Raw genomic sequence first — 17,441 nt, forward strand, 5'->3', positions numbered from 1 at the left:
CAACATGCTGTAATGTTATGAGAACTGCCGCTCGGGCCCTGGTTACAAGTAGTAATGTAAATACTGATGTGTATGGAAAAGGACTGCTATTTAAGGCTTACCATATGTTCTAATAATTCAAGCTGCTGATTGAAGAGCAAGGGACGCGTGGTTTTCTTGTGTTCTTGAGCGGTGTAGGTAGGGTTCGGGCTTCAAGTTTGGGGTCTACTGTGTAAGGAATAGTGACATCTGATGGTGAAACTGCAGATGCAACAAACGGGGGACTCCTCCTAGATTAATTTAACTCGGAATTTCAAGTTAAGCTGATTAATGTTTTGAAATAGTTTCTACTTAAATGTACAGTATTTCTTATCCGTTTATTATTAATTGTCAGTCACCTTAACATACACATACTTCATTATAGTAATAGCAGTGGCTTCAATTGCTTTTTTTTGTTCAAAAAGAGAGAGATCTCATATCTAAAGATGATCTTTTAGAGGGATCAAGACTCCACTGAATGTACTGAAGTCACTGCACACAGACTTTCAAGGCAACACTGAGGCTTAAAAACAGTATTTCGTTCCTTTCATGTACTTAAGTCATCATTAAATGCTGCCATAGATCACAGACATACAGAAATGTGGGATTTTATAACCGTGACATGCTGATCTGCGTCCGCTCCAACCCAGTGAGTTCTATTTATGAGTGTTTCTTCATGTATGAGAGCGGACTGTGAATGAAAGCTTTCACTTCTGTCCCCCGTTCTTTATCTGTACCATCTCTCCTCTTCCAGTGCTGCCGGAGAGAGACACACAGTGAACACATTGTGCACTGGTGTGCACACACACACACACACACACTTTTGGTCAATTCAATAGATTTAAAATGTATGAAATTGGCCTAAATAAATAATGTGTAAATAAATGTCAGATGTCACAGTGTGTCACTCCAGAAGTGTGCCTCTTAAGTTTAGGTCGGGGCTATAACGTGGGCTGCTTCTTATATGTGCAGAAACAACAGCCACAATGAAAGTGGCTCATTCCGGGTCCCGGGGTCAAAAACCTCCACTGTAATAACCTGCGGATCCAAGTAATGTATTGAAGCGGTGCGGCAGAGATGGGTGGAATTATTCTCGGGATTTAAAATGATTAAATTTATATAGTTTCAGAGTAAACATCTGTTTAGGGTACGGGCGAATGTTTTTGTTTTGATTTTCCATGAGACAACGGACGAGCAGAAAAACTGATTGTGAGTCTGATTCAACATGTTAAACGGAACCATGCGCGATGGAAACATCTGCACACTTAATACCGTGCAGGCGGACGTCATAATGTTTATGTGTTAGCAGCATTAGCATTTTTTATAGCGAGCATGTGTGCTGTGCATTTTCAAGAAAAAAAAATGGAAGCATTTCGGTAGAAAAGTAGCTGTGGAAGTATTAAGATTGTGCAATAAAGAGTCATATTTCCTTTTTTTAAGGCTTTGTATACATTGAAGTTGAAATGTCTTTATCAGCCACAAGGATATTGACATGATTTTTTCCGCTTCAAGCATGAACTCATCAGTGCGTGCGCGTGTGAGCGTGCACACGCTCGCATCCCCAAGTGTGTATGTCCCCTTTGAAGTCTTTATGTCCGCCCACCCTTCTGTGGCCCTGCATTGTGCCAAACAGCTCCATTTGTCCCACCTTAATCCCCCCTGACGTAAACTCACATAAATCACGCTGAGTTGTTTCTAAACGCGAGCAGGCCCGGAGAACTCTGTCCGTCTCTCTGCTGCTCGCTGTTGTTTACAACCCCCATGGAGAGCACAACGGCTGCCGGCTATTCATTTAGAGCTGACGACCTGTATTGATAATGATTGCTGCTTTAAATGAAAATAAACGCACATCTTTTTTCCTCCTTTCTTGCATTCAAACAGTTGGCCGTTCTCTCACGAGAGCTCTGAAATCATATCGACACACCAGAAATAACAAAAATGTGAAACCACATAAATCTTCATCAAGTTTGATAAACTTTAAGGACTTTCCTCTTATGGCTAAGATGACATTGAAGATGAATTAAGGGAAAAGTCATTTTTCACTGACATTTTTCGTTGGCTCGGTTATCACTTAAGCCAAGATTAGTCAGTAAAATGAGTCTCTCTATTGGCGGCTCACGGTCAGATTATGGTTTAATCCACATGGAAGCAGAACGACATAATTTAAAGAGAGTGTCGTGCGGATGAAGACGTGGGGAATGTGCGTAAAGCATGTGCCGTGTACAGACTTATTTTTAGGCTTATTCAATATTCCATTTGATATGTGACAGTCACAGAAACAGGGACGGAATCAATCGAGCCAGGAAAGAAAATAAAAGCTGTCATATAGTGAAAAGATTAAACAAACTCCAATCACAAGAATAAAAAGATGACAATGACATAGATAGTGAAGTTCCCTCAACGCTGGGTTCCGTGTGTATTTACAAAAACATTTCTAGATTCTCCTTTAGTTGTTTTCATGTGTACGGGGCCCTAAACTCCCGGGGCTCATTGTTTACACAGCTCGGTGTTGCCACGGCTGAGCAGACCTAAACAATGAGCCCCTGCTTCCCTTTGTCAGAGCGAGGGGGAAGAATGGAGACCTCTTGACATGGCAACCTGAAGCCTCAATGCCCCCACTTCACCTAGCTGACAGCCAGGGTCAGAGCAGGAGAGAGCGGAAGAAAAAGGGGAAGTCAGAGATAAGGAAGGAGAGGGAGAAGTAAATGGAACTGGACGATGAAGGTTTGATATGAGGGGGGAGGAATGGAGACAAAGGGATACAGGAAGGGGTGCACATCTGTCTGGTCCTGACCTTACAATCGTAGCATGTTAAACTTGTTAAAGTAAATCCATGCTACTTCATTTTCATTTTAAACCATCATGTGCACTGGTGGAAACAGGGAGACGGTGGTTCTCTCCTCTGCAGCTGTTTGCTTCTTTTCTGAAAGTACGATAAATGAGAAACATCGCGGCGAAAATGAAGAACAGGGATTATTTTCAAGGACAGACAACAACAAGAAAATGAAATTATAAGCAACTTTTTTTTTTGTTCAAAAATAGTCAAAAGGAGACAGGAAGTGAATGTGGTTTGTGTTCGTCCAGACTGACATGCATCGCTTGGTTTTCAAACACAAATGGAACGTGGGGGTAGTGTGATGAAAATGAAAACAGATAAGTTTGAATGTCGCCTGTGTGAACCAGGTTTTTCAAACATAACACGGAGAACAATATTGGGAAATCATGGCTGAGCTTTTACGAGTGTGTGTGCATGTGTGCGTGCGTGAGCTTTCTGTATTTTTGTATGCGCGGTTATTGTAGAACCAACATATTTTTCTTATTCCCCTTTTGTCACGGTGCAGTGACAGGCATGGTGAATGTCTTGTTTTCATTGGCTGGCAATGAAACTAATCATTAGCATTCAAAAGTGGAGGTCAACACTTCTCTCTCTCTCTCTCTCTCTTCTTGGTCGCAGGTCACTTTCTTGGCAACAATACAGTCATTGATGTGCTTCGTCGCCAGGGTTACGAAGTGGAGCACACCCCTGCTGGGCAGCCCATAAACAGGTAAATTGACTACTGAAATGTCCTCATGCACACATGCGCTTACACACTTATTTAACAGCAGTGATTTATTGTGGGAGCAAATCTCACTAATCCCCTAACTTTATACGTGGGTTCAATTTGACTAAATAACAAGGTTTTATTGTTGTGAAAACAAGAGTGTTTTTAAAATAATTTCTTACTTACTTTCATCCAACACTGAAGTAGTTCCTAACAGTATTTAAACTGCCATAAAACACACAAAAAAATTGAAATATTAGGATTTCCTTCTGTTCCAGTGGTTTGGAAAATGTATTTATTTATTATTGTATTTATTTTAATTTATAACAGTTCTCCATAATAATCAGAAGAAGTCTTGAGAAGAGCGAGAAAGAATAAAGCAGGAAACCTAGACGACCGAAAGAGAGATTTTCATTTCATCTGAAAATCTCAAAAAAAGTCCACATTTTATCGCTTAAAATAGTGTAAGGTTTCTCGTCCAGGCCACGTTTTATAGTGTAACTGCTGCTTCGTGGAAAAAAATATATTACTTTAAACGGTTTCACTGACAAAATTCCAAATGGGAAATCGTTTTCCAAGTACGCCGCGACTCCTCCGTTGGTTCGTGTTCACTCGCAGACCCAAAACAGATGTTTAAACTCTGCTTCAGCCCTCGCAAGAGATGTGTTGTCTGCAATAAATCAAAGACTGCGCTCAGTAGTTTATCCGTCGAGTGATTATCCTTCACTCTCCTCACATGTCCCCGAACAGTGAGTATTTTTTTGAAGTTTGACATAGGTTTATTTATTTACCTCCTCCATTGACACTGGGGATTTTTTTTCGCTTTGCTTTACTGGACACTAATCTGTTAATCAGAGACTCATTTCAGTGTGGAACGCTGGTGATCACAGAAAAGAAAATAAATAGTACGTCCGGGACACTATTATTATTAATTCTTAGTGCTCACACAGTGCTGATCTGTGCCGCAGGTGCACCCACGGTAAATTGCCGTGGGAATAATACACAACTCCTTATATGGACATCCTGGGGGTGTGTGTTTATAGGTCACATATTAAGGCTTTAAAAAATGTGGGTTTTTTCTTCTTCGAATGGGTTGTTGAGTCAAAGTTGGGATTCATTTTCTACCACATTTTTAGTCGTGATATAAAGCAGCAATAATTGTGCAGAAGTCACAAAATAGAAGTGTTTTTCTTTTCTTTTTGTTCATAAGAACGAGCCGAGTGAACTTTGAACTGTGACGCATTTCCAAATTTCACAAATTCAATCCGATTTTAAACATTTTGACTCAAACTGTCCCACACGCACTACTTATACTTAGAAATTCAGTCCTTGACATGTCTCATTTCCACATCTTCAGCTGTTTCCACAGAGCAGATTGCAGCACAGATAAGTCACGGTTGAAGAGTTGTTGAAAGGACCAACCACAGCGGGACTCCCACAGTCCCTCCTGCTGTGAAGCATGTAGTGCAGTCTAGCATGCCGCACGGTGCGGGTGGCTATCTCAAGTGTGAATCTGTGTTGGGTTTTTTTTGTTCAGCGCGTGAGCGAATGAATGAGTGAATCTACTTTCGTACACAAATCCGCTGTTTGATGTGGGCTCATTAGTCTGGCAGCTCCAGAGTTCAAATATATAGTTTTATGGGTTTATCCCAGGTGGACGTTGTGTGTGTTACTTTGAAATTGCTCAGCTTAGCTATGCCATGTATTACTGTGGTTTTACTGTAACTATACAGTTTACCAAATCACTATGAGTTATCTGTATTTCCCTTTATACATTTTATATTATTAAATGATTTCCCTGTTTGAAATAATCTATAGAAAAAACACTTTAGTTGAGTGTCCAAACAACATGGTGTGATGTTGTGAATTATCAGTTAAGTTAACTGTGACATTTACATTTAAAGCCTGTGAAATCCTGGAAATAATTATAGCAGTGTATAGTTACTGACATATGTTGTGGAAGTTCGTTTTTTAGTTTGTTTTTTTAGACAAAAGGAGGTTTTCCTTACTTTTGTTAATCAGTTTTGGCGTCTTCTAAAAAACTAACCAACAAACTGTAGTTACTGACCTTGTGATGGCCGGCGGTTCATCAGAAGCTCAATTGTTTCTCATCAAAAAGATTTGTTTTTGGTTTTGCTCTCATACTTAGAATACTGGACCTTAAATTGTTTTTTCCAGAAAATGTTGGACATGTTCTCTGTTAGACTGCAAATTGGTTACTGGAACATCCACAGCATGCTGTTGTTACATAGCAAGGATAGATATGTCTCGTCTCCTTTCCTTTTCCTTTTCCTTTGCACTCCACACATTTTTGATGGAGTTGTTGCTCGTGAAGAAAAATGACTATGAAGACGTCTTAAATGTATGCATTTGCTGCAAGCTTCATCTCTAAATAAATTCAAGAGAACACATTTTAAGGGTCTGTGCTTGTGGCACAGCATCTCCAAAGCTTATTTCCCTGTAATGTAGGAAAGAAAAGTCCAATGACAGACACGCTGATATTAATATTAAAATTAAAAAGAGCACACGCTGTGTCACAAACCTTTTCTTTACATTTGAACTCTTGAAAGTTTTAAGTTTTTGTGACGTGTACTTTCCAGGAGATCATCATCATCCAGAGCAGAGTCTGAGGACCACTATGACGAGTCTCCTCTCCTGGAGCCGTTCCTCCACGAGCTCCCGCACAAAGAGGGGGATCAGGGGCGTCCCCTGGAGGACGACCTGTTACCCCACATGCTGCTGCCACCAGACAGCCTGGAGCTGCTGGAGAAAGCAGAAAGGAAAATGTTTAAGAAGAAGAGGAGGAACAAGCAGAAGAAGCAGCGGCACCGGCATTTTAATGACCTCTGGGTTCGCATCGAAGAAAGGTGAGAGAACAAGGGCCTGTTGGGTCAGGTTTCTCTCTGCAGTCGTTGTCGACGATTCCTTGGTTAATTGTGTGATTGGAGCGGGAGAAACGTAGAAAAGGTGAGACTTGCGCAGACAGAGGCGAAGACAAAAGGAATGGAAAGGGTTTAAGGATAAAAGCACAGACAAGAAAGACAGAGAGGATGAGAGAGAGAGAGAGAGAGAGGAAATTGGAATATGTTATGCAGTCTTATGGTGCCGCAGGCTTAACAGTCGCCATATCACATCATCATATCTCTTCAGGGAGACCGCACACACACACAAACTTGTGAGGACACCACAGAGATGGAATGCATTCCTTAGCCTCTTACCCTACCCTTAACCATCACAACTAAGTGCCTAACCCTAAAACCAGGTCTTAACCCTGAAAAAGCCCTTTAAAAAATGTCAAAATGTCCCCACAAAGGTTTGAACCTCACAATGAGTTAATACATGTACACACACATACCCATCTTGCTGTGTGGTATAAGTCCTTACTAGCCTCTACCTGGTGTAAGTGTCTTGGATGTGAAAACAGCAGCCTGGGAATTCCTACCAAGTATCTGGTTTTGGTCTCTCAGTAGCTCCAGGCAGGGACTAACCAGACAACAAAACAAGCTCACCTTTCAGACAAAAGAAAAAGAGACCACTGCACAAGGTGTGGTCTGCCATCTTGAATCTTCTCCCCTCTTTTGTGGTAAGGGCAAATGTTGTGATTTTGCACGTGCACAGGAAGCAAAGGAGACTCAATCGATCCATTTTCTACACCTTAGGTTACCGAGAATCAGGTTACCATACCTTGGAGGTTATTGTCAGTCTCGACAAGAAGCTTAATCAAAGGGCAAGCACATTCATTCAGACCTTAGGGCAGCAAGGAGTTCCCGATAATTCACACGTCTTTTGTCTATGGAGGGAAACTCGGCACCTGATGTTAACCCACGCAAACGGAAGGGAAACGTGGACATTTCACAGAACAGTGTCCGAAGACAGAGCAAACCATTAAGCTGTCGTAAATCTGTATTTTACAAGCAACTTCAGCTGATTTAAGTCCCACCTCAGTGTCTCATTGACTCTGAATAAACTCTCTGGTCTTCTTTATAGCCAGGGCTATTGTTAGACAGAGCAATATTTGAAATTTGAGTTCGTTTCAACATGCCATACGGTTCATGTGGCGCGCTCGTTTGCTTTCCTTATTTATATGTAAACTGTAAATGACTGTATAGCGTCACATAATAATAAAGAGATGGAATTTGGCAGCATGGTTGGCACTGTCATCGAACACTTCCTGCTTCCTGAGTGATCCCTCGGCTTCCTGTGTTTTCCTTGCAAAGTCCAAGGATGTGCAGCTCAGGTGATCTAGGGACTTTAATATGGTGTTGGTGTGGATTATCTCTTCACATGTGTGGGCATGAATTCGCTTGACAGAATCGCCAGGAGAGCCGAGTCTGAAGTTTGAATATGCTGCTGATTATGTTTGTCTGACTGAAACAGAGACTGATGACGGTTTTGCACATTCACTTCATGATTGGTTCTTATATTTCACCATTGTTTTTTCTAGTTAGTACTTTTTCGGAATCAAATGCAGAGGAAATAATTAGTATCCTGTTTACTCTGGCATACACATGCCCAGCGATTAGGGGTGGGTTAAAATATCGATTATTCGACAGATATCGTGATGTATCGCTATATGATTGTCTTGCAATACATTGATTATTACAGAATTGTCATATCATGATATTGGTATCGTGGACCATGTATCAGCTTTTATCATATATCGTATTGTGAGGCACCATGAGATCATGTAGAAACATCGAGCAGTCTGGATTTATTATGTTGTAATAAACACGTAGAGTGTTACAGTTACGGTTGGTTCTGAAAATAAATAGAAAAAGTTCCAGCTAATCAACAGGTACTACACTTTGGACCCGAGAAAGACTCTGCCCCTCAGCTTTTAAATGAACTTGTGTTTTCTACGTACAGTACGGACTATTCCACATTAGTGACGGAAAGAAAACTCCACCCATGTAGCGTCTGTTCCTCACAGGAACAGAGGAGGTTTGTGAACATTTGTGTACATTATGTCTGCAGAAATGATTTCGGCTCTGTGCCGCTCAGCGCGGAGGAAGCAGACTGTTTGTGTACACTTTGTAAAGTGTACACCGTGCACATCTTTGTATATTTGAATGTCTGAAAAGGTGAGGGAGTGCGCAGGACAGAAGCGGCCACAGTGCCACGGCTCTGTGTTGTGTTGTGCGTGTCCACAGAGTGATGAGCCACACCTGGTTTCCTTACGGCCTCTCCAGGTTCTCAAAACTAAATAAACTTTCATTTCACATTCTATAACTTAAAAGTTAACATGAGACTTTCTTTGAACATTGTATTGCTTGTATATATTTGAGTCATGTCGTTTTGTTGGTGGTCACTGGTATCTTTGTGTGCTGTGTTGGTTCTGCCACTGACTGACCTTTCCAAGGCTTTATTGGCATAAATTGAATGTACTTATGAGTGTGTAATTGCTTTAAAATGAAAATCCTTTGGCCTTTTATAGGTACTTTAGGCAAGGGCCATTATGCGGCTTTGTTTCCACATCAGGCTGAAAGAACAAGAGCATTTTGAAGCCTGACCTTTTGAATGCAAATGAACAAGGACATCCTTTCTTGTATGTGAAGGCCACCTTAGTACCCGGAGACACTTTTGGCACTTTTCCACTATACAGTTCTAGCATCGCACGGCTCCACTCTACTACAGTTTCTGCTTTTCCATTAGAGATAGTACCTGGTTCCTTTTTGGTACCTGCTCTGAAAAAGGTTCCAAGCGAGCTGAGTCGATACTAAAATGAGACATCGACAGACTGCCGGCCACCGAGTGCTGTCACCGAAAGAGTCGTGAGCGTGACGTCCGACACAGGAATCAAACCGAACAATGACAAACTGTAGGTCAGTTAAAAAGACTCCTAAAAACGTGTGTTAATCTCCAACATGTAGCAAGGATCTAACAGAGGAGTCTGGTGCGTTAGCGACAGCTCTGCCGAAAGCTGGCAATCGTGAGCCGAAACACAAGTCGTTCAGCCGTATTTTAGTTCAGTGACTGTGTCAGCAGGAGTCTGTGCTCTAAAAACTAATCTTTTTAATTAACTGATTCTAATGATTCAGTTACACCAAAAACAACCGCTTTGCTCATCACTGCAGTTTCGTGCAGCCGTGATAGGACGACCCTGCCCACGTCGAGGAGGTACTATGAAGTAATGGAAAACAACGTACATGATACCCAAACAGAGTAGAGTCTAGCCGAGCCGAGTCGAGTCGTGCTAGAATTGTATAAATGGAAAAGCTCCATTAGAAAAAGGAAGAAGAGGTGTTCTGTGTTTGTCACAAATGTGCAGTCTCACCACAAGATGTCACCAATTCTTACACACTGGACCTTTGAGCAGTCAGCCCCCTGCACCTGCAGTCCCTTTTTTCACGTTTTCCACAACGATCCATTTCAGCTCACACTGATTTGTCTGTTGTCAGTATAATAAGGGAATAATCATTTAGGGCTGGGACATGGTCCTGTGCTGAACTCGTACATGTTTTCATTTTTCTTAACCTTTGTGCTTGTCAAAACAAAACCCGGCAACAAGGAAGCAGCACAGGCGGACTTTTCTTTCAATATTCTGTGTTGTAATGCTGTGTCAAATTGCCGCTGCAGCCCACTGGTATCTCGAGATCCTGACTTCAGGAACCCGTGTGTTTGTTTTGCCTGGCCTCGTCCCAGGATAAACCACACAAGCACCACACGCACAGCATCAAACAGGGAGGGGGGGGGAGCAGAAATGATTTAATTGCAAGACTTGAAAAGGACAGATAAAGAAAGCAGTGTAGACAGGCAGAATATGTAATGTGAAGAATAAAGAAACGCAAATAAATAAGTAAAAACAGGCACTTGGTTTGCAGCTATGTGCTGATCAATGAGGTGCACATCGGGGGAGGGGGGGAGGGGGGGTATCACTCAGGTCTGTTGCAGTGGATCCATCTGTCGAGACGTTTTCCCTTTAAAGATTCCATCATCATTAATATTTCCATTGTTTACCTCCCACAGTCTGCATATTTCCTCGAGCAGTTGTAGACAAAGAGGGAAACGAGGAGGAGGAGGGGCCTGTTTTTCATGCAGCTCGCAACAGGATTTTCCATTTAGTCCCAAAGAACGACACATGGCATAAAGGCTCAGCAGTGCAGAGAGAGCGTTCTGCATGCCTGTCTGTCTGTCTGTCTGTCTGTCTGTCTGTCTGTCTGTCTGTCTGTCAGATCTACAGGACTGTTACAAAACGACAGCGACCATTTCCGTTAAATTTGGGAGTGGCTGCGGATCACGTTCATTTACATAGCGAGAGAGGGCGTTGGCCTTCGTGGAACTGAGCCATGCTCACCTCAAACCAGTGAAGGGAAAAATCAAAATACATAAATCACATAAACCTCTGACCAATTGTGACAAGTGTTAGTTCATGTGTAGCTTCATGATGTACTGTCGGAGGCCGAGACCTTTACAAATATCGATCTTCTCTCCTCTCCTCTTCTCTTCTCTTCTCTTCTCTTCTCTTCTCTTCTCTTCTCTCCTCTTCTCTCCTCTCTGCAGCTCCATGGTGCAGTCGCCGCCTCCGCCGCTCGTCCGCATCATCAACGGCTACATCACGGTGCAGCCGCCCGACAGAGTCCACAGCCACTACGACTACCACCACGTGCCCTCGGCGTCGCCCGCGCCGTCCTCCTTGTCCTCTTTACTCCTCTTCCTCTGCACATGTCTGACAGGAGTCCCACAGATGTGGACCGCGCTGCTCTAGTAGAGACTTTGAATTTCAAACTCTGACTTATTGAGTTTCATGTATCAGCTCATAGAAAGTGAGATCTGATCATGCATCATAAAAACTGCAGCGCGCGGCGACTCCCCGAGACCGCGCGACTAAAAAGCATGGAGAAAGCACGTGAAATCAACTCGAGCTGTCAGGTAACAGTACACCGCCACGGATGTTAGGTGAAATTACGTCTGCGTTATTGGGACAGGATGGTAAATCATGTCAAAAGGAGCGTGGGGGCTCTTTACGAAACCTGCGAGCTGTGTAAGTGTATACAGCCCAGAGGTTTCTTGAAGCATAAAAAAGGTCTCATAAGGTTCCGGTTACTTAGCGTACGCAGCGGGGGGGGCGAGTTGTGCGAGAAATGCGGCATGAAAGAAAAGGGGAAAGCTGACAAACAAGGAAGTATTATTGGATGTTACGCAACATCCCGGTGCCCTCGCGGGGGTCACAGTGTTACAGTAGACGCTCATCGTTCAGAATGCAGTGCCTCGGAGAATATTAAATCTCACCGTTCAGTGACAGAGATACAGGGACATCATTAAGAACCGTTGCTGAATATCAAATACCTTCAATAAGTTCAACTGGAACTGTACACTATGTGCGCGTGTGTGTCTGTGTGTGTGTGTGTGTGTGTGTGTGTGTGTGTCAGTCAGCGCTTAAACCCATTGCCTTGCAGACAGGCGTTCCTCCTCCTCTTCCATTTTTGGAAGATTTTTTCATAAAAGCGGGGGTGAAATTGTACATATTGTGTCTAAATATCATAGATGTATTTTAGAATTATAAAGAAAAAAAAATATCGGATGTTGTTTATATGAATGAATGAATAAATAAATAGATATGCAGTATATTTTTTTGGGAAAATAATTCAGGAACTAACCACCGTAACCTGCGTCATGTGTCTCATTGAAATGACACATATGATTGTGTTGTATTATATTGTATGTACCAGTGTTATCACTCGCTTTGCTGAAAGGATTCACGTTAATGTATGTTGGAGCATTTGTTTAATTTATTTAACAGTTACTACCATAGTGTGGCTGTAGGCCATGTGGAATATTCTCTCTGTTTTTGATTTTTGGCCACCTTTAATGACCAAATGTGTTCTTTCCAATGCAATAATAGTTTTTTTGCGACCACATACAACATGCAGAGCTTTGGGCTTTTCATAGTTCACATAATATGGCATGAAATAAGTGTAATAGTATTACCATGACAACAATAAACATTTGTGTGTAGATTAAAAATCACATTTTAATGTTCATGCTTGGCTGTAAAGTAAGAGAGAGTTTGCGAAGTGTTAATAGAAAATACAGTGGTTGGATTTAATAAGCAATTAAAAAAATGTCTTCTTCAGCAATATTTACCTGAATCAGACTAAGGATGTTCATTTATTCATTCATTCATTCATTATCTATTACCTATCTATTGAGTGTCACAGGTGGAGCCAGCGAACACACAGACGATGGTAAGTTTAGGTTCCTCAAATAACATAACTCCAGTTTTAAAGTGGCTGGAGAGAACCCAAGGTTTCTCACTCAAGACCAGGGACACAAATGCTTAGAGGGAAAGACAGTTGTGCAAATGACATTTTCATTAAAGTTATAAAGGATAACTGTTCAACTTGAACTTCATTATCATCCTGACAGAAATTTGAGGGAAGGAGGGAAGAAAAAGAAACTCCTTCACACCTTTTTTTTTTACTAAAGTGATGAAGTTTTTGGCTTTCGGGTAATAAAAGGTAATCATGACATGTGTACTTACCTTGTCTGTCCATCTACTCGACGTCCTTTATTCTTGTTGGTGATATTCCGTTTGTAAGTGTGTTAAAATGCCAGGTTAGCCACTGATTGTTTGCGCTCTCTTTCACCTGGTGGAGGTTGATTGCTTTGATTGGCAGCACCTGTGTCAGGGAGGCGTGACCTACTTTATAAATCAGTGCCAATGTTAACTATTAAGACCTGAAAGCTGAAATGTCATCACTTTTTTTTGGGGTTTAGTTTATTTATTTCAAACACAAAGAAGAACAAATGTTCATTAGTAATTAGCAGACATGAAACCAAATCATTCACATGCATTAGTTTCTTCTCATGTTTGAAAAAGGAGCGTGAAGATGTTTAAATCGTATTTAATCTCACCTCTTCTCCTTCAAACGTGAATTCAATGAATCAACACGACTTCCTGTGACATCTTTCTCCAATATTTCATCACATAATCCGTACTTACATACACACACATTAGAAAATATAACTGACATAGAAGGAAATTAAGGGGGAAAAAGGACATCCCCATAATGCACCAAAGCACACGTTTTAAGACTTCTTTTTTCTCTCATTGATCAAAAGTCAAAGAACCCTTTAAATAAAGATACACTCTGAACCAGAAATTAAAAAAAAAAATTATTATAAATGGAAAAATACATTGTCAATTCATGTAAAGTGCAGGTGACCAAGTTGCAGCCATATAGCAGTAGATCTATATACAGTATACTATATGTACAGTATATGCATTATGTTGTCACATATTCCATGGTTTGAAAAAAAATCTGATTTACCCTGGCAAACAGGTAAATCAGATTTTTTTTTATTTTTAAAACAAACCACTAGGAGTCACTATAGTGATATCATAAACAGATGCTTTGCTAATAAAGTGTCTGGGAGCCACACTACAGTTTATGTGGAATACAGTGTAGATCTACATGTGTGTGTCACTGGATATTGATGCAAACGTCGCATTAAGACGCTTAGGATTGTTGACACAAGCCAGTAGTTTGGTATCACTAAAGCATAACAGTGGGCGTGTGTGTTGTGGCTGTCTTACATTAAATTGTGGGTGGCTCCACACACACACACACACACACATGCTGCCCTCCTGCCCTGACCCAGGGCTCATGGCATGTTTATGTGAGGTTAATGTGCTGTGATAAGGCCACTATTAGACGGCTGTTTGATGTGTGCATGTGGTCGGCCGCAAACAAGGGCAGCTGCTCCGCCCCGTGTGCGCCATCGCTGCAGGAAACAAACAGGAAGCCGGAGCCCGTGGATTCTTTAGATGCACAGGAAATGAGGGTTAATTGATTTGCTATGTCAACAGGAAAAGAAAGCTAATTGACTTGTTAGTTTGTGCTTTAGGAGGGGCCGCGTGCTCGGAGAGGTCATCGGGGGCCGCGTATGACTAATGTGCACGGAGCAGGAAACGTAAGACAAATGAGGTGCGAGGCGAGGGAGGTAAGTGATTCAATGCACAACGCTGAAGATGTAATTGAATGATTTCCCATGAAATCCAGGATTTAGTCCTGTTATTTTCTCCCCTCCACTAAAAAAAAAAGCATTGTGAGAGGAAATATGGGAACAGTAGAATAAAATCTCTAACTCCATATATTTATCCACTTATTTTCCATTTAGCAAACATAGATTCTTAAATAATTATAGGGGTGAGGTGAGAGAGATTCACCTGCAACATGCTGCCTTAATGCCTGAATATGTTCTATAAAAAAATAATTATCATGTGTGTGATTTTCTGTCTAGCAGATGCTAAAGTAAGTGGAGATCATTCATTTTAGTATAGCACATGCAATAGATCTAAATTTAGGCATGCAAATTCATATGGAATCCCCGCCCCTGAAGCTTATACTTAACAAACCTAAATCTGCAAATAGCTTCCACAATTTTTGTCACATGTAGTCTATTCTGATATATCAGCAGTAGAAGCTACCAATCAATTGGCGTGTGTCTTCTTCTTAGCACAACTAACCTCACATTTGGAGAATTTCCTGACATTAGCAGTCAAAATCTGTGTTCTGCAAGCCAACAGATTCCCTCTCATTCATACCAGAAACCGGGTTGAGACCTCCTTGTGACACTTTAGATGTTGTCCATACTACTAACCTTGCTTGTGTTGATATAATCCCATAATAAACGTTATATTTATAGCAGATTTCTTCACGATGTTCCTCAAAAGGCACTTCAAGGAACAGAAAGGTTTAAGGGCAAGATTTAAAAGTAACTATTACTGGGTATTGATTTCCATGGTGTGGAGGCTTCAGGAGCAAAAGCCCACTCACCCATTGTCACAAACTGTGACCTGGGATTAACCAGGTCACAGGGTCACTGCGTATTTGTAATTTTCATTGTGTGGAGGGGAAACATAGTTTAGTTCCCAACTGTAGCCACTGTCAGCCGCTCAAAAAATTATCAAACTAACGTCACATTATAAATGATACCTTTCTTTCCGCGCCATCGAACGCAAGCACTTTCCAAACAGTGGAGCATGTAAGCCATCGAGTCCTTCCCTCGCAGAATAAACAAACAGAGGTGCAGGTCACACCTCTAATGGCCTCCTGTTGAGTGCTTTCGCTGACAGACGTTACAGGTCGTTTATCAGATACGTTGTATAAAGAACGGTGTGGATTACACGTGTCAAACTTGAGTAGTGTATGAGCGAGTCAAGCAATGCAGTCAAGACGTGAAACCGGCGAGACTTTACACAAGGACCGACTGTAGTATTCAGTTTTATTTTAAGTGCTGTTTTAACTTCTTGTCCTTTCACATGTAATTTTCCTCTGTAATTTCATCTTTCGCTGAAAGTGAGTCTCATTTACCTGAATCCAAGTGTTCAAGGTTGGATTGTGTTTCAATCACAGTCACCTGAATCAACATCAAGAGCAATATATGCAATGTTGTGATTATGTATCCATGAAAAGATTCAAACGCACAAAGTGCTATTAAACCAGCATCTGTTTACATGCCGCTAATCTGAGAGCGAGCATCTGTTTCATCACATTTGGCTGCCAAACAAGCCGGGGTCATTCTTTTTTTCCTTTTTTGTTGCAGTCATCATCATCATACGCACATTTGTTACAGAATGGAAACATATCCGTACGACAGTCATCGATCCCCTTAACACGCAAATTAAGAACATGAAAACATGCCACACCAGACAGGAGGTGGGGTTGCCAGATTGGACAAAGTAAACCTGTAGGAATTGAAAGCAGATGTCCGTGCAGACGTCTGTTTCCTGTGCAGTACGAGAAAAAAAAAAGAATAAAGACAAGGCATTGTTAGGTAGTTGTCAGTCGAACATGTTTTCTTAATATTTCCTGGACTGTAATCTGAGGTTATACAGCCCTCATTAATAATATCAGGTCCTCTGTCACAGGATTCAAGTGACTGATTTTTTACAATAGCAATAACCCAATAAGAAACATATCATTCACCTCAAAGTAAATATAAAAACGATCATATTCTCTGTGGTCACTTCACACACAACCATGTTTGACTTCCTCAGCCGCTTTCCCCTCTCGATTAAATCCATATTTCTTCTCATTTTAAATACAGACGACATTGATATACCCACATGCCAACAATGGCCCGGTCATGTTTTCATAATGCTTTCATCCAGCCATCATCATCATCATCATCATCATCATCCCAGTCCCCATTTTGGGCCGCGAGGTCAAATCACTCTCCCATTGTTAAAACAATCTCACGCGGGGTGTGATTGTTTGGTCGATCCCTCACAACCTTGCACAAATAAGCACACGTATGCGAGGTCTCACTGTGGTTATTATCACGGCAGTGAGTTAACTGAGACGCTACGCTACACGAGTCTGCAGTCTATTTACACAGCTAATCTCCATAGGATTGTATGTTATATGTTATTTGTGCTTTAAAGGATGTTTAATGTAGATTGATCTTTAATAGACAGCACTCTTTTTCCATTATCTCTTAAGTGTTCCTCACTTTCCCTCGTCTTTGTGTTCATGTCGTCTTATCTTATACATATGTTCTTCATATCTATCTATCTATCTATCTATCTATCTATCTATCTATCTATCTATCTATCTATCTATCTAATCTAGGTAAGGTCATGTCCCTTTTGTCATGCTAACATTTCCTCTTTTATTTTGAAATTCATAAGTTGTCTCATTTCAGGTGTTTTCACTTCCTGCCCCTCCTGTGTTTCCCCGCCCCTTTAATTACCCGCACCTGCCCCAATGTGTTACACCTGTGTCTCCCCTCACCCATATATACACACCTGTCCTCCCGCAGTCGCTGTCCTTAGGGACAAGCTTTCCTGCGTTTCTGTCCTCTGTGATATTTCCTAGCATATTTAAAACCTCGCTTTTTGGCTTTGTTTTTGGACAATTCTGCCATTGATTATCT

At 41.4% G+C, this 17,441-nt stretch overlaps 1 protein-coding gene across 1 annotated transcript in view; it reads left to right on the forward strand.

Moving 5' to 3' along the window:
* The window catches only part of trabd2a (TraB domain containing 2A), a 60,012-nt gene extending 47,373 nt beyond the window's left edge, over positions 1-12,639 (forward strand). The window contains exons 5-7 of the mRNA XM_058616463.1: positions 3,473-3,563; positions 6,161-6,427; positions 11,061-12,639. Coding sequence (XP_058472446.1) covers positions 3,473-3,563; positions 6,161-6,427; positions 11,061-11,265 — 563 coding nt within the window. The 3' untranslated portion in view covers positions 11,266-12,639. The remainder of the gene's footprint in view (positions 1-3,472; positions 3,564-6,160; positions 6,428-11,060) is intronic.
* The last annotated feature ends 4,802 nt before the right edge of the window (positions 12,640-17,441 follow it).

Source organism: Solea solea, chromosome 19 (genome assembly GCF_958295425.1).
Source record: "Solea solea chromosome 19, fSolSol10.1, whole genome shotgun sequence".
NCBI classification, from domain to species: domain Eukaryota; kingdom Metazoa; phylum Chordata; class Actinopteri; order Pleuronectiformes; family Soleidae; genus Solea; species Solea solea.